The sequence below is a fragment of the Phodopus roborovskii genome, unplaced genomic scaffold, assembly GCF_943737965.1.
Source record: "Phodopus roborovskii unplaced genomic scaffold, PHOROB, whole genome shotgun sequence".
In the NCBI taxonomy this organism is placed as follows: domain Eukaryota; kingdom Metazoa; phylum Chordata; class Mammalia; order Rodentia; family Cricetidae; genus Phodopus; species Phodopus roborovskii.
The window spans coordinates 25,503,797-25,526,067 of record NW_026126460.1 but is presented as its reverse complement, the minus strand read 5'-3'; the positions used below and the strand labels follow the sequence as shown (position 1 = coordinate 25,526,067).

The following is a 22,271-nucleotide window of genomic DNA, read 5'->3' as shown; positions in this document are numbered from 1 at the left end:
ACCATCCCTCTTCCTAGGGAAGGCAAAGTGGATACTGTTCTCTGGTGTCAGGACTGTGTGACAACTTGTTCACAGGGCTAACACAAGGAAACAGAAAAGGAATGCCAGGGGTAGAACTTTCAGAGCCCCACTCCTAGCAACATACTCCCTCTAGGCAAGGCTTAGGTTCTAAAGGTAAGGCTCCACAACCTTCAAGATAACAACCTAACCTGGGGACTGATTGCTCAAAACATGAGCTTGAGGTGGGGTGGGGCATTCCCATTCTCAGCCATAAATACTATAAGTCGGTGGGATTTAATGATGAGATGTTTATAGTGCCAATCAGCAGGAGAATAAACTCTGCAGAAACATTGTGAGGATATAAATGTCTCCTAGGTTCCCAGGTACCCTCCCTCAACCTATGTCATGAAAAGCACCATGTTACACTGTTGTGCCAACATCTTGTGTGTTTTTATTCTTCTCTCCTTAAAGCAGATGAGTCTCACATGGATCCACACCACAGCAACCTATAGCTCTTCTGGGTTTTTTGTTTGTTTGGTTGGTTTTTGTTTTGTTTTTTCCTTTTCTTTTTCTTCTTTTTCTTTTCCTAACAAAATGGGTAGCAACTCTTCCTGACACTCAGGTGTTCTTCTTTTGTGCCGGAATGTCAGGGCAAATGCTGCTTTTCCTCTTCAATGTCCATGTCTTGTTGCCTCTTATCTCACTGATCTTTGTTTTGTTTTGACTAGCTTTTGAGAATGCCTAATATATGATGAGATGGACCTCAGATCTTAATGTGCTTTAAAATATTCTAAACAATAAAAAGGAGTGGCTAAACACTATCTATTAGGTTAGATAACCTGTACTTGGGGAATAAATGAAAGCTCCCCCACACACACACACAATCATTCTTACTGGTCATCATAAGCCAGTTCCTAGTACCAAGCTAAAAGGCCAGGGTCCAGATTGAAAAGGGAACTGACAGAAACAGGATCTTTGCCAAATACTGAATGAAGGATATATTCCATAATCATCAATGTGTCCATTATAAATTTGATCCAAGACCTTCCGAGCTAGAGTAGGAGAATCTGACAACACACTAAGCAAGACACAAACATCTCCCTGATAGAATTGGCAGGATTTTCTCTCTTCTTTAAATGTATGCTTCTCTGGATGAAACAGAGAATAGGTTCCTGTTGAAGGAAGCCAATAAGAATGAAGAGACTACTGGCACTTTTTACTAAAAACAATAATAAAATGTAAACAAGTAATTAAAAAGCAGACAGCTTTCTATATGAAAGAGGAAGTCTAAAATGGCTCACTGCAAGACTCCAAGCAAGTTTAAAGAGCCAATAGGTACAGATTTGGAATTTTCATGCATTTAAATTATCTGTGGCATTTTAGTTGCTATGTGCAGATGGGTGTTCTGACATTCCTTATAGATTTTTTTTAAAAATACATGGCACACTTAGTTAAATAATACTATGATTCATTATATAATCATCTTTTCTAAAAATCCCTCCAGTAAAGAGATTTGATGTTGGAATTTTATCTTCTTAGCGCTGCTTTACATTTATGGATCGGGGATTTGTGTTTAAGATGGTGAACAATTACATCAGCATGTTCTCCTCTGGTGAGTTCAAGGTAAGGACCGACCAGGGATGGAAGCAATCATTCGCCAAGTCCAGCATGATAACTAACTAAGGTGATCTATGTGTGTATCTACCCGACACACTGGCCTAGTGAGTCTTATAAAACAAGATCTGTACTATCTAGTTTGGGACTTTCCTTTGTTGGCAGGCTTCCTATGAATATTTTAGTCTCTTTGATTGTTATGGATGTTTAGGTTATTTATATTCTCTTGATTTAACTTTATTAAATAATGTATGATTATTAACTTACTTGTTTATTTTAGAAGATGTCCCAGGGTTATATTTTCAAAGTATTCCCTAACAATCCTCTGGATGTCATTGTACTGGGTTTCAAAGTACATTTTTGTACTTTATAGGTACATACATATTACATTCATTGTACTTTGTATGTGCGTTAGGTTCTTTGTATGTATGTGCTTTTGTACATACCCTCTTTTATCTGTGATTGGAGTTGGATGTTTGGAAGAACTCAATTCACACATTGCAACAGGACTAAATACACAATAAACCCATTATGAAATAAGCTAAAAGCATGACGGGGTTTTCTCTCATAGAATCTGAATGTGGATTATAGTTAGTCTCCTTTCCTTAGGTGGCCTTGACCAGTGTACAAAGATCAGGAGTGTGACTACAAGAAGCACTTCTGATGGAGCAGACGCCTTTAAACCTAAGAACTACTTGGTAGTCATACAAAATTAGCTGTTTCTACTATGTAAGGGTCAGACTGAAGCACATGCCTCTTTTGCCTGTTTTTATGAACATTCTTGATATGCAAACAAGAATCATTCTGTTTGTCTTCTTCTAGACTTTATGCCAATATAAGTTTGATTTTCTTCAAGAAGTCTGTCAACATGAGCACTTCATTCCTCTGTGCCTACCCATAAGATCAGCGAACATTCCAGGTAACAAGTCCCGGTGTCTTCCTAACTCCTTACATGGCTGGTAATTTGCTCTGCCTCTGTTCTCCAGTTTCCTTAACCATAACTTGGGTATGAAAGCCTTCTAAATCTGATGAAGATGCAAAAGAAGTTGCCCCATGTGGTCCATTAACTACAACTCTGTGTTTCTCTCCCCCCCCATTTCATAAACGAGGAAGCCAATAGAACTTTAAACCTTGCTATTATAAACCAAAGAATTGTGACTGTTAAAATGAAAATCCACTGGATAAAAACCAGTTCTTCCATCTTTCGATCAGATTAAAGCAAATTCTTTTTAATTGAAATATTATATACTGACCAAGATGGGATTTGGTCAGGACCACTCCTGAAAACTTTCCAGCTGAGTGGCCCTGAGAAACATCTTGTCAGGGCTTATATGTACAAAACCCATAAGCCACCATATTTTCCCATGAGGTTTTGTTATCATTTTCAAGAACTACAACTCCCAGAATCCAGGAAGTTACCTGGTCTATAGGCAGGAGGGACTTACATGTTAACTAGCTCCAAAAGACAGGTTTCTGTGATTTTTGATGTCTAAAGACAGGGAGAAAAAGGATGTGAGTATAATTTCAGTGGATATTACTAATTAACATGCATAATTGTGTTAGTAGGAGTTGTGCAAAGAAAAAAAGTTGGACAGGAGGAAAGAAAGAAAAGAAGAAGGGAGGGAGGGGAAAGGAAGGAAGAAAGGAGTAGGGAGAGAAAGTGAGAGGAAGGGGAGATGGGAGGGAGGGAAACAGCTTTTGACACTCCTAGGCCAGAGAGAGAAAGAGACTGGGCAAAGATATAAGAATGGAGAACATTTACTGAATTTGATATACATTATTATATTTAAATTCTGCACCTAAGATGCTTAATTTATTTTATAAATTTAAAACCTTTATATGTGCATGTGTATGTTCCTATAGAGGTAAAAATAACAAGAGAATGTAAACATCAGAAATGAATTGAGCATCAAAACACAAAGGGAATACTGAAGTTGAGTCAGGAGCTGTTACTTTTGGTACTGCAGTGTTAATGATCCAGAAATCATAAAATAAGAAGGCAAAGAGCCTCCTCATACCAATGGCAGCTTTCACTGACACTACAGAAGAAAAGTTACAGCCACAGGCTGAGAAATATGTTGCTATTCTAATTTTAAATATAATCTTTAAACATTATACCATCCTTTTTCTAGTATATTGTGTGCATTCCATAGTAGAAAAACAAGTAGAAATTGTAGGTCAGACAATAACATTTTTGGGCTTTGGGGTTTTTGTTGTTTTTTGTTTGTTTGTTTTGTCTGTTTGGGATGTTCCTTTAAATTTAGCTCAATAGTAGAGCCAGTCCTTGCCTAGAATGTGTAAAGTCTGAGGTTTGATCCCCAGCACTCAAGAAAGACAAATAAATAATAAGAGTTGGGGGAGAGAAAGAGGAGGAAAAGGAAGAAGAGGAGATGAATTTTTTTAAGTTAATGCCAAATTATTCTTGTCAAGGCAAGTTGGCTAAGATACTCAGGAGGGGAGCAAACCTTTGTTTGGTCATTTAAATTCCAATTATTCATTCTCAGTCAACAAAACAGAGAAAGTCCTGATAATCTGTTGTATTTTCCATAGTGAACATATTTTTGGTACAAAAACCTGACTCTCAAATACAAGGCTATGAATTAAAATAATCTTGTTCATAAAATTATTTGGGGAAGGGACGTACAACCTAACTTTTCTTGAAAAATGGTGATATATTAGCAACAAATTTTCAATGTTTTCAATGTCCACTGTAAGTTAAACAAGTTAATGGATTTTACATGTATCTGAGTATGGATGTGTCTGAAGTTATTCTCTGTTCATATTAAATCTAGATCCTCTGACCCCTTCAGAATCCATTCAAGAGTTACATGCCTCAGGTAAATAATCATATTTCATATTTCCTAGTCATATTTTCATGTTGATAATCGAAGACTCTACAAACTCCTATGTATTAACTTATAACCAACATATCCAAACACATCCAACACCAGAACTTTTCTTTTGTCACACAGAATTGATACCTTGCCTTTAATTCTTTTATATTTTATTCTCCAATTATTACAAAGTTTTAATTTTCCAAGTCATCTGGAATCTTCCTCATATGTACCATAAACGAAGTCCCCAGATATGTATATGTGTGCCTTACAACTTGGTCTGTATGACTTGGACAACGTATTATGACTAATTACATTTCCGTGCTTCACACTTGGTCTAATAATGCATCATCCTGTCACTGAGAATTCCTACCCTGGAAGGAAAATGCCTCCTTTCTCTCATCCCCCCATCCCCTCATGAACTCGACTTTTTAGCATCCACAGATGAGATCCCTCAGTATCTGTATTTTCGTTTTCACATCCCACAGTCTCCTCCACTATTTGCAAAAAGCAAAACATTCCCCTCCCTGCTTTCATATCTCTGATAGAATCACAGCAAATACGGGGTGGCAGATGTTTTCTTTAAGATACTGATTTTATCAAAAAAGTCTAAAATGCCAGATGCTAAAAAAGATGTGTGGAGAAAATAGAACCCTTGTACACTTTTGGTGGGGGTTGTAAATTAGTAAAGCCATAAGTGGAAACAGTTTTGAGGTAAATACAAGACAGGTAAATAAATACAGAGCTACTATATGATCCAGCAATCCCACCGCTAGGTAAATAAGCAAAGGTATAATTGCCATGTTCTTGAGAAGGCAGAACTTCCATGGTCACTGAAGCAGTATTCATGGGAGGCAGGAAATGGGAGGAGCCTAGGGCTCTAACTGCTAATAAACAACATGTGTCTTGTAAGGTGGATTCCTGTTTGCCCACTGAAAATGAGACCTTGTCATTTGTGGCATAATGGATAGAACTTGATCTCATTCTGCTGAGCTAAGCAAGCCAGAAATAAGGAGCAGTGACATTTGATGGCACTTATTTGTGATTCTAAAAACAGTAGTGGTTCTGAGAGGCTCCAGAAGTACGTAGGGCAGGTAAGGAAAAAGGCTGATCAAAACAGAGCAAGTTCCAGTTCAGTAGAAGCTAGAAGTTCTGGTTGCTATCACACAGTAGAGGAACTGTGAGTAACGATAATATTCTATGCATTTCAAAACAGCAAGAAGAAAGGAAATTAAATGTTCTCGTGATAGAAGAATAAAAAATATTTAGGAGATAGATATGTTTAGCTGATTTAAACATTATGCAACACTGTGTGTATACATATATAAACATTACATGCTGCCTCATTCACTTGAAGAAATTTTATGTATAGCTTAAAAAAAAAAAAAAGTGTTCTGATTTCAGTTCCTTTGGGTATATGTCCTCAAGCTGTGTTACTAAATAAACCAGTGGTCCCTTAGCTGAAGAATCCCCTTTCTGTTTTCCATATTGGCTGTACCAATGTCCAAGCCCAATTGGACAGTGTATTGGGTTCCCGCTTCTCCACTCTGTCCCTATCAGTCATTATCCTGCGATACTGTGACAGGAGTGAGCTAGCAGCTCATGGTGACTGTGATTTATGCTTTCCTGGTTATCAATGGCACTAAATGCTTTTTTCACCCTCTTGCAGGGAACCTTAATGTCCTCCTTAGAAAACTGCTTGCTCAAATTCTGTACCACCTTTTGAGACTGATTGTTTAGATTTGGGATATTGTTTTGCCTATTTTGCCATCAACTTGTATAGGTTATTTATGTTTTATCATTTTTAAGATAGATATTTTTAAGTGCTAAGAATGTTTGCCTGTGTGTGTGTGTGTGTGTGTGTGTGTGTGTGTGTGTGTGTGTGTGTGTGCCGCCTGGATGTCTGGTGTCTGCAGAGCCTAAAAGAGAGCATTGGATCCCCTGGAACTGGGTTACGGGCAGACTTAAGTGCTAGATACAGAATTTACACTTGGGTTTCTCTACCGTCTACCTCCGATATCTCAAGCCTCAATCCCCATGCCTCCTCTTTAAACCATTGTATTTCCTAACCCCTCACACGTGTCTGTTCTCACATACCTGTCTGTATTTCAGAACTCTGTGCCATTGAAAGTGAAGATTACCCTTCTCCCAACACCCTCGCCTATCTTCAGCACCTCCATATACTCCCACAGGTCTAGCTCAGTGTAGCCACCTGCATATACTCCCACAGGTCTAGCTCAGTGTAGCCCTCCTTCCCTAGACTCTCTCTCAGTTCCTACAACACAAAGCATGTTTTTATTTTAGCCCCGGCAGTGATGTGAGCTGGCCATTTGATAGGCTGTAGCTATTGACATGCTGTTAGTATTTGAGCCTGTGTTCGTGTAAGCAAACATTTTCCCGTATGACTAGATACTCCCAAGGCCACAACAGGCCACATCTCTGTAGCAAGGCTGTGCTGGGGACTCCCTCCTGCTTGGGGGCAGGGTTTTTAGTAACAGTCCAAGTTGCCTTTTCTAATTGTAAAGTGGTTATTCTGTTTTCAATAACATTGTCTCCCCCTCCCAAAGATATGCCTGAATACTCGGTCACAAATGAATTTTGCCGCAAACATTTCTTAATCGGGATTCTGCTCCGGGAAGTCGGCTTTGCCCTGCAGGAGGACCAAGATATCAGGCACTTAGCTTTAGCTGTCCTAAAAAATCTAATGGCTAAGCATTCTTTCGATGATCGATACAGAGAACCCGTAAGTGGCCTTTCTTTCTCCCCCAAACACCGTTTAATGGCTTGCTGCATTAAATGAATATAAAACCCCTGAGTCTATTGATTTTCATGTGAGTCATTTTTCTTGTCTGCCCTCACCTAGAGGAAGCAGGCACAGATAGCAAGTCTATACATGCCTTTGTATGGCATGCTGCTGGACAATATGCCAAGAATCTACCTGAAGGACCTGTACCCTTTCACAGTGAATACATCCAATCAGGTATGTTTGCACATCTCTCCAAATTTCTGTCTTTTAAGGAAATCCTCTTATTTGTATTTATGCCCTATAAGCAAGCAAGCTAGGGGTTAAACCACACAATCCAACAAGTATTCCCACCAGTACCATTTATCCCTAATGGCTGTTTGAAGTGCCTATCTACCCCACTCCTCTCTTCAGACCTGTTTTCATTCCCTTTATTTATCCTCTGCATCACTACACAAGTCTTCATTGTTTCTGCAGACATTGTATAATGTCTTCATAGCCTGATCTTCAATGCACATCATCCATCTCTTACTTCCCACCATCTCTTTCCCACATTAGCTAAGTGTCTTACCTAATCAAAGCCCCAATGTAGCTCATTGTACATTCTCTACTCAGCCAGCATGGTCAGAGCATAGCAGTCTCTTTAAAGGGCTCAGAGATGGTTCATTTGGTAAAATGCTTACATGCAAGCAAGAGTACCTGACTTTGATCCCCTGCGTAAAAGGCTGAACGCTGTGGCATGGATCAATAATCTCAGCACTGAGAAGGTAGAGATGGGAAATTCCCTAGGACTCCTTAGCCTGGCACTCTAGCCAAGCATTTAAGCTCATTTAAGTTCAATGAGAGACCTTGTCTCACAAAAGTAGGGTGGCCCAAGTAAATAACAATCCAAGATAGGACCTACTAAAAGTTGGGGTTGTGCCTTTAGAAATGTTTTTGTTTGAGAAACTTTGATCAAATCTCATCAGCATCATGAAACATGTTTACACCCTTCAGAAAGTTATCCAAGCTCTCTAGGCCTCTGTTTTCAAATGACTGTGTAACAAACATGAAAATGGGGATCAAGTGCCAAACACAACATCCTTAACATCAATTTGTGCAACAGAAAACATTTACCACAATACTTGGAACGTAGAGTTTTCAAATCTAGCTCCTAGTGATAGTAATATACATATGTTGATAATTACATCTATAACTTAATACATGACTATACCAGTAATTATTCCAGTTACTATTCAGTAATTATCTCTGATACATCACTTTAAAAATTCTGAGAAGAGGGGGAAGAATGTAAGAGCCAAATGTTAGGGAGGAAGGCTGTGAAATGCTGTCATATGACATGGCTTTTACACTCAGGAACTCACAACAGCTGTGGTTGCCTGTGCAGAGCCTTCGTAAGACTGCATAAATATTCAGTCATAGATGGAGAGGGGGAGCATGGGACCTCACCCACCATGGGGAGCTAATGACAGTGGAGGGCTGCTGGAGAAAAGGCGTTCTCTGTCTTCAATGACGTAGTCATTGTTGAGCTCTAGCGGCTAGCCCATGTCTACTCCAGTAGCCTGTCAAACCCAGTGAATCCCAAAGCAGAAACACAAGCAAAACAAAAGACATAAAAGTGTGAGAAGGACTTAGCGCAAGGGAGGAAGTTGTAAAAGAATAAACACTTTAAAACTGTGTAAGAAAAGCAAATTGTGAGCAAGACTATGCTTTTGACAATATTCATTTTCACTGCCAACTTCAGTGGAATATCTTTGCTAGAATATACAATGTCAAACTGAGTATCTAATTGAGAGGGATGTGAAAGGAGTGTGGATCTACCATTCTGAAACACCCTAATTCTCATTCGTCTCTTCTTCTCCACTTTGAATGCAGGGATCTAGAGATGACCTAAGCACTAATGGAGGGTTCCAAACCCAGACGTCCATGAAACACGCAACTTCTGTGGACACATCATTTTCCAAAGATGTCTTAAATTCCATAGCAGGTACTCGAGGCCTGCTGAGAACTCATGTTCAACACTCATCGATGTTTACATTATATATCATGGTGCTTTCTATCCATAATTCATATGCATAATATACCTGGCAAAGTACACCACACTATATAACTAGAGTCTTTGACATATTTCTTTTTTTCCCTCATTTTACATATCGATCCCAGCTCCCTCTCCCTCTCTTTCTCTCCCTCCCTCCCATGCGCCCCCACCACACTCCCATCCCATTCCACACCCCCACTCCACAGGGAAGGTGATGCCTTCCAGGAGGGATCAACAAAATCTGTCAAGTCATTTGGAGTAGGGACTAGGCCCTCCCTCCTGCCTCTAGGCTAAGAGAGTATCCCTCCATGGGGAATGTGCTCCCAAAGTCCTTTTGTGCACCAGGGATACACCCTGGTTGCACTGTCAGAGGTCCCTTAGGCTGCCCAGGCCTTCTCACTGAGACCCATATTTCTTTGAATGTCATCCAGTGACTTCCACTTCTATTTGGCTTAAAGTGCTGTCTGCTCAGATGTTAACAAATTACTTCATTCTGCAAACAGTCTTTAGCTTTTTGTTATGCACAGCCTCTTAAAATATAATAGCTCTGCAGCTTCAAAGGGTATATTAAGAACTATTTTGGAAATGTCATTTTTATTTCTCATAAACTCTTAAGTTAAATACTCCTTCCCCTGAATCATCTTCTGTTAAAGTAAGAGTTCTCTTTGTCTACTTTTTAAGATATCAAAAGAAACTCTATATCCAGTTAAAGCAGTTTAAATTTTTCTAAATCCATCATGGCCACTATTGTAATGTTTTTAAATGTTGTATGGCTTCCACGTCAATCCCAGATTCTATTTCACAATGCTGTATCCACCTCAACAATGAGCAACTCTGTTTCATCATTTTAGTTCTTGTTTGTGCTCATACATCTCATCACCATATGTGTGCTGTGGCTTGTGTTTACAGCATTTTCATCAATAGCTATTTCTACAGTGAACCATGCAGATTCCAGGGCATCCTTAGCGAGCCTCGACTCCAACCCAAGCACCACGGAAAAGAGCAGTGAGAAGACAGACAACTGTGAAAAGGTGCAGCTTCTTGCCCCACCACACCTATCTGGTACCATCATTGGGAACAAGGATGCTCTTAGCCTCACTCATGTTTACTGGTCTTTTGATTCCTAGATCCCAAGGCCCTTATCTTTGATTGGATCAACTCTGCGATTTGACAAATTGGATCAAGCAGAAACCAGGAGTCTTCTTATGTGCTTTCTTCATATTATGAAGACCATTTCAGTTGGTAAGCAGGATGACTTCAAGTCAATCTATAGGAGAAAAAGAAAGAAAGCCTCGTTTCTAAGAGCCTCACACCATGTTGTTTCTTTCTAGAGACTCTGATTGCCTACTGGCAGAGAGCTCCCAGTCCAGAGGTGTCAGACTTCTTCAGCATCTTGGAGTAAGTTTATGCTTGATCCAATAACTTATTTTCTGGAACTTTCAAAATAGCTCCCTATACCACTCTTCATTCAAAGAAACCCTATGACAAATAAATATCAACAATACTATATGGAGTATGTAACAAAAATGTACTATTTTTCTTTCCATATATTTAGATAAATTGCTGTGTATAAGTTAAAGAATGTAAATAACTAGACTGTGACTTTTTTCCCTTTTCTAGTGTTTGTCTTCAAAATTTTAGATACCTGGGAAAGCGCAATATAATAAGGTAATTGTTTTAAATTCCAATAGACTAATACAGTCTTTAAATATGGCTCAATGAGTGAAGTACTTGCCATGCAAGAATAAGGACCTGAACTTTGATCCCCAGAACTCACATAAGCAGAAACAGAGCATGGGTCTATAATCACAGAGCTCCTATGAGAATTTTCTTCTTGCTGAAAGGTACAGGCCAGATGGTCTAGCATACACTGAGGTAAACCAGAAACTCTGTCTCAAACAAGATGGAAGGGGAGAACTAACAACTGAAGTTGTCCTCTGACCTCCAAAAGAACACCAGGCATAAGTGCACGCATGCACACACTCTCTCTCTCTCTCTCTCTCTCTCTCTCTCTCTCTCTCACACACACACACACACACACACACACACAGAGAGAGAGAGAGATTTCATTATATAGATTAGATAGATGATAGAAGATAGATAGATAGATAGATAGATGTGATGATAGATATATAGAGACATAGATAAATGGATATGATGGAAAGATAGATGGATGGATACATAGATACATAGGTAGATACACAGATGGATATGATAGATACATAGATAAATAGACACATACATCATACATACATATATACATACATACATGATATAGATTTATACATGTGAAACACATCTATTTGAGAACATGCTTCCAGTAAGCTAAAAACAAAATTAGTCTAAAGTTACTTCATGCTAATATCATCTGTCACAAAGACAGGAACATTCAAAGCCTCTAATTTCCTCTTCCCAGAAGAAATTAAGATGTTCATTTTATTTCTATTTTGCTTGTGCATGTGGTGTTGGGCTGTATGTGTTTTCATGTGTTTGGATGCAACCAGGGGTTGACATCACTGTCTTCTTCAATCACTCTCCACCAAAAAATACTGAATCAAGGTCCCTTCACTTGAAGCCAGTGTTTACCAATATGGTTACTGTAACTAGCTATCTGGCCTATGGATCCCCGGTCTCTGCATCTTGAGACTTTGATTACAGATGGGCCTCCATGCTTCCCGAGCATTACACAGGTGCTGAAATTCAGAAAGCAGAGCCCCATGCTTTCTTTCATAGCAAGCACTGAGCCAGCTGAGAAATCTCCCATCTCCTTTCTTCTCATTAATTCAGAGAATGGGAAATGTCGCCTTGTCCGGTAATTGCTAGTCTCTTGTCATCCTGTTTTCACATGTAAATTATAAACACGGAGAGCTATGATTTAAATGTGTGTTCCTTCCAGAAAAATCGCTGCGGCATTTAAGTTTGTGCAGTCTACCCAGAACAATGGAACTCTGAAAGGATCCAATCCTTCCTGCCAGACCTCGGGTCTCTTGTCACAATGGTAATATCACCTTTGCTTGGTACTTAAAATCTCATATGTGATGTTTGTTTGTATGTGAATATGTATGCATCAGGGCAGATACACTCATACATGCCCATACATCAAAACAAACAGTTTGATCAGCACTATATGTTCATCTGAAGAAACCTCTTAGGTACTTCTTCTCCAGCTGCCTCACTGGCTTAAAAACAAAGACTAAGGGCTATGCTTTGTTTATGCACTGTTAAAGCACACCTTGATTGGAAAAGCAATAACAGGCATTGCAATTTAGCTAAAACCAAAAGGTGCACAAGACTCCAATAAAATGCTCCCTTAGTTCTTAGCAGTGTGGGGGAAAAAAAGAAACTCTAGGATCATGACTCCCAATTCTGTTGAGTAATTATAGGATTTCCTTAGTGTTCTTGAAGCTCACATTGCTTTTTAAAGGGTGGGAGGCCAAGAGGAAGCATGGGTGACCTCACAAGTCCCATTAGCTTACCTGGTTACTGCATGATCCTCAATCTTCCAAAGCCCTCTCACTCCCTCCTTAACTTGACACTCAGAATCCCTTGCCCTGAAATTCCATCTCCAAGAAGGTCCTGTGGGTCTAACCAATAAAAACTGTTTCCCCAAACTTCCCTGAGTTTGCTTTATTCTTCCCAGGTGTATCACAGGAATATGTGATGTAGGTATTTTAGAAAAGAGCTTTAGGAAGAAATGGGAAATGTAAATAGTCAATAAACAATTTGAAATTTGCTCTCATCCATGGGGACCTGTGGAAATTGCCCTCCAGTGGGAAGGCAAACTTAAAAGATGTGATCGTGAGTTTGCTTTGCAAACTGTAATACAAGAGAAGACAATGAAGGAATGCTTCACGTGTTTCATAGCAATTGCAGCCCACCACAGTCAAGCATATATTATGAACTAGTCTTCAGGCTTCTCCCCATCAGCTAGACAAACCCTGCCCCATTGGGCCTCATCTCCTGTAAGCCAGGGTCCCAGTCCCTGTCCCCACCCCACCCCCACCCTTCATCCATCCCCTCATCTCCTACTGCCCACTCCCCTCAGCTTCCAGATTGCAATAGGCTCAAAACCTGGGAGAAAAATTCAGACCCTAAAGTCCCAGCCTTACACCCCAGCACTCAGGATCCAGATGTCCTAGGTCAGTCACAGCAAGCTGGAAGTAGGCTCTCCCAGGTGTCAGCCCAGGTTGATACTTTGGCTCAGGAGGTTCAAACAGCCTTGAATTCTGGAACACAAGGACAACCACCAGAGTTCCTTCTGAGGTTTGATATTTAAAGGCATCTCTCACTGGCTGCCTTCGTCACAAAGGTGTTGTTTATGGGTAATTTACATGACAGTCAACCTCCCATCACCTGGCTACTACTCCTTGCACAGTGTGACAATCAGGAAGCATTCCTAACTCCACAGCACCCTAGCTAGTTTGTCCAGGTGGACTTGCTACAGAGCACTGAAAGACACATTAAAGCCGCCCTCCCCCTCTCCTGTTGCCACTGCCGTCTCAGATGAGCAACTAGAAGACTCTCAAATGCTGTTTCCCTGACACTGATCCTACATCCGCACCACAAGGGGCATGACCCACATGAATCATAATGCATGGGAATTCCCATATGCAAAACCAGGCAAGAGAAATGGGTTACTTGAGTTATTTCAACCCAGATTTTGTACTTTGCTTCTAAAACAAAAAGAAAGAAAAGGGTTGAGGGAGGCATGTATTTTTCTTTCCCTTCCTGCCTAGCCAGTAGTTAATTCAGCATTTTCAAATTCTTGTAAATCCATGAAGTAACAATGAGTTACAAATGGTTTTATTTTGAGTCTTTTAGTTTTTGTTTTTTAGGTTTGTTTGCCTGTTTGTTTGTTTGTTTTGGTGAGGTTAAAACATCTGTAGCTACCTGTTCACCTACAAAATGGACATCACTTTATTATTGTTTAAAGGCAATGGATGAGGATGATAACAGATTCAGGTCCTGTCTACCTAAAAGTTGTATGATCTTATCGTTGTCTGAGCAGACAATGAAGTTAGTGACAAGGTGAGACAAGAATTTTAGATGACTGATTTTAATATAACAAGGTTCTTGGTAATAAGAAAATCAAACTAAGCTAAAAAAAAAAAAAAAAAAAAAAAAAAAAGACATCCACTGCAGCATTGTTACATTATATATCTTTCTATTATTAGTGCTTAAATGAATTTCTTCAAATGTATTTAAAAGTCTCTTTCATTGTGTTGCTTATGGCCGATATTACCAGTAAAAAGCTTTCTTTGCAGATGTTTTCTATATTTGTCTCAGTGCACACTATTTGAATGAATACTGATTACAGCAGTGGTTGATAGTGTCATGTCTCATCTCTGTTCCAGGATGCATACCACTTCCGGTCACGAAGGACATAAACAGCACAGATCTCAAACTTTACCTATAATCCGAGGCAAAAATGCCCTCTCCAACCCCAAACTTTTACAGATGTTGGACAACAGCATGAACAGTAAGTAGACCGGAGGCAATGGGAGCAAGCCCGTTACCAGTCATTCTCTCAGCGTGTGTGCAGGACAGGAAGTGCCTCGCGTGTGAGAGGAGAGGACTGTTGTCATACCAGTGGAGCCGCTCTTCTGAAGCCTGCCATAGACCCGGAAATATTTCTTAGAAGACTCACCAGGGAGTAGCTTACTAGTCAAAGAAACAAACAAACAAATAGAAAGCAATGCCCTCACAAGGAAGAAAGGAGAAACTCAGTGCAATGGGCTGAGTGAGGGTAGCCTGTCCAGGTAGGTTAGGTGTTATGAGGTTTACAGGGTTCTTTCCCAACCAAGTAATTACTGTTGACTCTAGTGGAAGAGGACAAAAATGTCTGGGTCTCAAAAGCAGTAACCATGACATTATGACTCCAGAGATACACCCAGTCCAACTTGACAATAATATAAAAATAGAACCTGGTCTTGCAAAGCATGGAGATTATGAGCCTGTGGCCCATGATTACTTGTTTAAAGTCTTTATTGCCTTAATCTCTAAATGCACTACGTGCCTTTCTGAGAAGGCTGCTTGTATAGACTATCCACTGAGATCACACAGTTAGTCCAACAGCCCAAAAGCAGGAACTTTAAACAGACTGATTACAGAAGAAATATGATTGTACTGATGGCTGGATTAAAGGAAAAGAATTTTTAAAATAATGGAAAACCTACAGCTGATGTATGCAAAGAGCATTCAGATCTAAGACTTTTTCTACTTTTTTTTAAATTGAGGAAATAAATGAAAATGATCAAACAAAGACACTTTGATTTTTATAAATTATTCATCAAAATACCAGTAAACACTGTAATAAAGGAAGTATTATACTAGGCAGAGAATTGGCTTACATGTTCATGCACTGTTTCATTTTGTATTTTGTAGGCAACTCCAATGAAATAGACATTGTCCACCATGTAGACACAGAGGCCAATATAGCCACAGAGGTTTGCCTCACTATTCTAGACCTCCTGTCTCTCTTCACTCAAGTCCACCAGGTGAATATAAGCACAGTGTTTTCTGAAAAATAATGACTTGGGAGGGAGGAAAAACATTCAAAGTCAAGAATATTTTAAAGATGATTTATGAAATCAGTTAACCTGACTTAATCAGCTTACCTATTAGTGGGAATCATGTTAGAATGAGATCCTCAGATGTGGTCACAAGTTGATTAATGATTGCTTAATCCTCACACTTTGTGGGAAAAGATAATTTGGAAAACATCACGGTGGTTTCTTTAAGCACTAATTAGGGAACTAAAGAGATTAGTCTTTGAGAATCAAGTTCAGTTCCCAACACCCACACTGGAACTTACAATGGAACATAATACTAGTTCCAGGTCATCACATGCCTACATACATATATACATACATACATATACTTTTCTACATACATACATACACTTTCAGACACATAGCACACACATGCATACACACACATAGACACGCACAAATACATGCATGCATTTACACGCGCATTTACTCATGCACACACATACATAAATAAAAGCAAAAATATTTTTCAATGCTAATCATGTATCTATCATGTAACCAACCATTTGAGTAGTAGCACCTAACCAAATAAAGTTTTAGACACAAATATGTGTAACAGCTTTATTTTCAATAATTTTTTAAAAACAGCAGAAAAAAACCAAAGTGTGCATCAACAGATAGATGGTTTAACAACTACCCAACAGTAAGAAGAAATCCCTTACACAGGCTATACCACATATGAAGCTTCAGAAGCAAAACCAGAGAGGACTACTGTGCTGTGGTTTCAATAAATAGAAACAACACACCAGTGATTGATTGGAGATGTGGAGATAAGAAAGGAATATAGGATTCCAAAATCATATGCTAAACCGTAGGAAGTGATGAATATTTTGATTTCTTCACTGTGGTGATGACTTTGTATTAATTTGACCTTGTGTGTATACCAAAGTCAAATTTATACAATTGTACTTTTTGAATACATAGTTTCTCACACCAATTGTATCTTAATAATGAAAAAAATTCATAGCTCAACAAAATGAGCCTGCTTTAAGGACTGCACTAGGAAAGGTTGGATCTGTTAAATAAAACCTCTCCCTCTCCCTCTAGCTGCATTCCACCAAGAAATCCTTGCTCTCATATGAAATGCCAACATGGTGGGGAAAAACACAACCCCAATTTACTTCTGTATACCTCAATGGACATGCATATTGAATATCACACAGCTGAGAGACTTCCCCAATGTCTATCTGCCACCACATCCTCTCTCCCGTGATCCAGCATCCCAGCCATACACTGCCCACTCTGTTCTTTTTAGCCTTGAACTCACAAGCTTCCCTCCATCCCAAGACTCTTACTCTACCACAATCCACTCAGATCTCTCCAAGGCATATTCCTTCAGCTCTGTTCATCAATTGGAGGGATCTTTGCTGATCCTCTTAAGTGAAATAATCCACCCCTAACCTCTTCCTATCACATCTTCCTGCTCTAATTATTGTCTTATCTTAGTTTGGTTTGGTTTGGTTAGGTTTTGACACTGCTGTTGTAAACTTCCCTGACAGCATGATTGAATCATGTCTTCTCACTCATCAGTTACTTCTAGCACTTGGGATTATGCTCAACACATGGTAGGTGCATAATAAATGTTTCTGGAGGAAAGCAGTTATTCCATGGCTTAGCCTTAATGACATCTATTCTGAATTTCAGAGACAGCTCCAACAGTCAGACTGTCAAAACTCACTCATGAAAAGGGTCTTTGATACTTATATGCTGTTTTTCCAAGTCAACCAGTCAGCCACAGCTCTGAAACATGTATTTGCTTGTTTGCGACTGTTTGTATGCAAGGTAAGGATGCTCCAGAGAAATCTCAGCTAAGTATGACCATGAGCACTTAGTAATCTTTGCATCTCTCAGTGTGCAGGGCAAAAGGTTTGTTTTGTGCTATTTTGGTTTTACTAGACACTAGTCATTTGCTGTCTCCAAGTGAGTAGTATGCCAAAAGGGTTGGTACTTTCTGGCATATTGTTGCTCTAGTTTTTAACATGTAAAATTGGTTTTAAAAAAATCATTATCAAGTTAAAGTTTCCATGCCAAGGTAGCAACAACAGCCATCTTTGAAGATGACTATTGACTATAAACAGCATCGGATATAGCAATGTAAAGTGAATTATGGAACATCTCAAAGATCTAATGTAGTTCTTGTCAATTACTAGACATGGAATATTAATGCAAGAGACTAATTACTACAAGAGAAAAGCTTACCAAACTCAAGACTTCAGTAATAAAAACATACCGTCATCTCCCACAAATGCAGAAATCTTATTTTTAAATAGTATTTTAGTTTGAAACTGATCAGTCCCTCCTCCTTCCATCTCTTCAGTTTCCTTCAGCATTTTTTCAAGGGCCTGCTGACCTCTGTGGATCATTCTGCTATGAAGTCCTAAAATGCTGTAACCACAGGTCGAGGTCCACTCAGATGGAGGCCTCAGCAGTTCTGTACTTTTTCATGAGGAAGAACTTCGAATTTAACAAGCAGAAGTCCATTGTCCGGTCTCACTTGCAAGTAAGTCCTGCCCATTTTCATTAATGTGGCTGTTAAAATGGCTGACAGGTTTGGGTGGTGATTGAAGCGTCCTGGCCCCAGGCAACCAGGCAGCTGTCTGAGTTCCCAGGGTCCACCCTGAAGGCTCCCGATACCCTTGGTCCTGGTTTGCATGACAGCAGGTCTGGGGAGGCATTAACACATGTCAGTTTACATCTCCACTTGCAGTTTTATTTCCTCTGCCCACACACTAGAATCTCATGGAAATAACAGCTCTGGGAGTCATGGTTAATCTAGGAGGCCAAATCTCACCAAATTCCAAAGACAACTATGCCTTTCTTCAAGGCATCCTAAGATTCTACAATTCTTGGATCTCTCCTTGGGGATTTACAATTATAATGAGCTCCCTAGATCATGTGGCCTTCAGAAGAATGTATATTTAATGGTATCATTCATTGAACCTTCGAGGAGAAACTAATGACATATTTATCTACCCAGTCAATCTCCTTAAAAATGTTGTTCCTAGGCTAGGGAGATGGCTCTGACTGTGGATTGTGTGCCTAGTAAGCCTGGGGACCTGAGTTCAATCCCTAAAACACATGTTTAAAAGCCAGGTGCAATGGCATATGCATGTAATCTCACCACAGAAGAGAAAGAGACAGGAAGACCCCCAGTAATCAGCTAGTGTAGAGAGCCTGCCTCCAAAAACACAATGGAGGACACCTGAAGCTCTGAATTCAAAGCTGACCTCTGCTGGCCTCCACACACACACATATGCACCCACGAAAGTATGCCCTCATCTTACCGTAAAACACAAAATGTAAATTTTAATTTTGTTTTAGAACACTCTTCCCCAACCTGTGGGTTGCAACCTTTTTGGAGGTCAAACAACCAGATATCCTGCATATCAGCTATTTACGTTATGGCTCATAACAGTAGCAAAATTGCATTTATGAAATTGCAATGAAAATATAGTTGGGGGCCACCACAACCTGATCAACTGTATTAAAGGGTCGCAGCATTAGGAAGGTTGAGAACCACTGCTCTGGAGGGTCCTATTTTCTTTTATCTTCCAGCTCATCAAAGCAGTGAGCCAGTTAATAGCTGATGCCGGGATTGGAGGATCGAGATTTCAACATTCCCTTGCAATCACCAACAATTTTGCCAATGGAGATAAGCAGATGAAAGTAAGAGATGTTTCCTGACCCAATGTTTGTAAAGAATCAGAAATAAACTGAGGTGGAGATTTCTTTTGACATCAAAATCATGGGATGTCTATGAATTCTGTACCTAGTTTATCAAGACTTGGATGGCTCATATGTTTGCTTATGTCAATTGATAATCATTAGACCTCACACTCTCAGTACATGATGTTTTAGGTTCTAAAACCAGTGCTTTTTATATAAGGAAGTATGCCAAGAGCATCATTATTTACTCATAATCATCATAAGAAGATTCATTGTCCCCTCTTTTTTCTTTTAGCTCTTTCAGAAGGCAAGAGATAGAAAAAGCTTCAAACATGGCTTAATCTAGAGATCAAGAGATTGCTTTGAAAGCCCCTCCCTCTGTTGCTTGTTTTGTATATTTATTGCACCAGCTTTTCTTCATTTGCCTAATTTGTGGCTGTCTCTGTGGATTTATCTCTCAAAGTATAAGAGCATTTGTGTTAGGAATGGGAAAGTACTTTTTCAAACCCTACCAATTCAAGCCAAGAAAAGGAATATCTTTGATCTACATAATATATCAAGAATATGATTTGCCAGTCTAGTGCCACATGCCATCAATAGGAATGAAGTCAAACTTGTTCAAATGACATTAACTAGACTCAGAGAGGACAGAATCTCAAGGGCAGTCAGGAAGCTATTGCTAGAAAGCCAAGCTATCTGACAATAGAGTTCACCATAATTCTTATTGCCAAATGTTTGATTATAAACACAATTGCAATGTATAGGATGTAGACATTTATGAACAATACATAATTGCAATGTATAGGATGTAGACATTTATGAACAATACATAAAATGTAAGAACCTGTGTGTGGTACAAAGTCATAATTAAGAGTATAGGTTTAAGTGCTGGAGACAGTTCATTGGTTAAGAGCATTGACTGATCTTCTAAAGGACCTGAGTTTGAGTCTCGGAGCCTACGTGGCAGCTCACAACTATCCATAAGTCCAGATCCAAGGGATCTATCGCCTACTTCTGGCCTCTGAGGTCACCAGGCAAACATATGATACACAAACATACAAGCAAGCAAACCACCCATACACATAAAATAATAAAATATTTTTAAAGTGTATAGGTTGAAGTTAATAATTGAATGCTAAACAGATCATGACCTGGGCTCTCTCTTTTCCAAAGAACAGCAATTTCCCAGCAGAGGTGAAAGATCTAACTAAACGTATAAGGACTGTTTTGATGGCCACAGCCCAGATGAAAGAGCATGAGAAGGACCCTGAGATGCTAGTGGACCTACAATATAGCCTAGCAAACTCCTATGCAAGTACCCCTGAGCTACGGAGGACCTGGCTGGAAAGCATGGCCAAGATCCATGCAAGAAATGGAGACCTGTCTGAGGTAATGAGCAAAGGCTTATTCATTATTCCTCAACATTGCCCTCCCTATCCAAATAATTGGCTTTGTATGTACCAAATGGAGTATAAAAAGTGCCATATTTTCCACCAATGTATGTAATATGCACCTATATTTCAAGTGCAGTAACTTTCATGTAGGTCTCGGTAACACCTGATTCTAATTAGAGGGCATCAGATAATGGCCACATATACAGGTGGCAATATGAATTGCTTGAAATGCAATGCAGGAATAGATAGGTGTCTAAAACCTGAAGCTAAAGAGAATGTTGTTCAAAGTAACAAAAATTACCAATGGTATCAGAATTAATATTCTTTGTTTTCAAACTTGTACCCTGAAATTGGATTGGAGCAGGTGAGGTCGCTGCTATGGTAAGTTCATCAAAGTTTATCTGAACCAGCCATGGAGAAGAGAATCTGGTATGAAGAAGGTAAATCAATACTTGACTTTCCTATGCCAGTTGTAATGCTAAATGGATTTATGCACAGCAATTCATAGCATCGAGAGGCTTCTGGGTACCACTAAGAAAGTTCTGCCTTTCCTCAGAACTACGCCCTTGTAGAATGGGTAATAAATAAGTTGATTCAGGATAAACCTAAAGCCGAAGCTCATTTAGTAATTAGGGACTCTAGAGCAGAAACCAGAAACCTAGCTTGGCCAATTTGGTGATGATTTCCAGTTGCCATTAACTTATCTGAAAATGGCAATATCGATTCATGAAACCTCAGAATAATTCTGAAGCTCTGGGGGTCTTCAGAATTCTTCTGAGGTTAATGTATCCAGCAATGATCAAAATGTCTGTTAAGAAAAATAAAATCCCACCTGTATAATCCTTTAAGAAGAATCTGCCCATTATATTAGTGTACATACTATATCCAGGTGCTAACCATGATGCAATCATTTCAAAGGCAACAGAAATTAAAAAGAAGCCTGTATTGGAGGCAGGAAAATTTAGAAGGCTGGTGTTTTATATTTCCAGTTTTTCCTCAGATATTAGAGGCTATGGGTTTGAGAAAAGATATATATATAGCTTTAAAAATAGCAATGTGTTATGATTATACACTAATAAAGGAGGGGAGATTGTTTTGAGGAAAAATTTCTTAGGATAGCAAATGCATCCAATGTCAAACCTATATCAAGAAAAACGAACAAAACTATTCTCAACTGTTCATTTTTCATCCTTGGTGATATACTTTGAAAGAGTCCACCTGATTGATATTTTCACTTTCATGAAAATGGTTAGTCTACATGACATAGCTTTTATTTAAAATTTTTATTTTTCATTTTACATACCAATCCTAGTCCCCCCCTCCCACCCTCACCTCCCTCACTTCCCACTCCTCAGAGGGGGTAAGGCCTTCCTTGAGGAGTCACCAAAGTCTGGCATACCAAGTCGAGGCAGGACCAAGCCCCTCCCCATA

General features: G+C 39.3%; 1 protein-coding gene across 10 annotated transcripts in view; it reads left to right on the top strand.

Moving 5' to 3' along the window:
* Positions 1–22,271, top strand: part of Dock10 (dedicator of cytokinesis 10) — a 230,297-nt gene that overhangs the window by 181,268 nt on the left and 26,758 nt on the right. For 9 of the 10 annotated variants that reach the window (XM_051190560.1, XM_051190559.1, XM_051190557.1 and 6 more), the window contains exons 29-45: positions 1,540–1,623; positions 2,437–2,533; positions 4,407–4,451; positions 7,016–7,191; positions 7,312–7,428; positions 9,067–9,178; positions 10,139–10,260; positions 10,357–10,471; positions 10,561–10,627; positions 10,850–10,897; positions 12,126–12,227; positions 14,584–14,708; positions 15,614–15,726; positions 17,425–17,562; positions 18,098–18,280; positions 19,336–19,446; positions 20,620–20,835. In XM_051190560.1, the coding sequence (XP_051046517.1) occupies positions 1,540–1,623; positions 2,437–2,533; positions 4,407–4,451; positions 7,016–7,191; positions 7,312–7,428; positions 9,067–9,178; positions 10,139–10,260; positions 10,357–10,471; positions 10,561–10,627; positions 10,850–10,897; positions 12,126–12,227; positions 14,584–14,708; positions 15,614–15,726; positions 17,425–17,562; positions 18,098–18,280; positions 19,336–19,446; positions 20,620–20,835 (1,971 nt within the window). The remainder of the gene's footprint in view (positions 1–1,539; positions 1,624–2,436; positions 2,534–4,406; positions 4,452–7,015; positions 7,192–7,311; positions 7,429–9,066; positions 9,179–10,138; positions 10,261–10,356; positions 10,472–10,560; positions 10,628–10,849; positions 10,898–12,125; positions 12,228–14,583; positions 14,709–15,613; positions 15,727–17,424; positions 17,563–18,097; positions 18,281–19,335; positions 19,447–20,619; positions 20,836–22,271) is intronic. The other variant, XM_051190558.1, reaches the window with a different exon arrangement.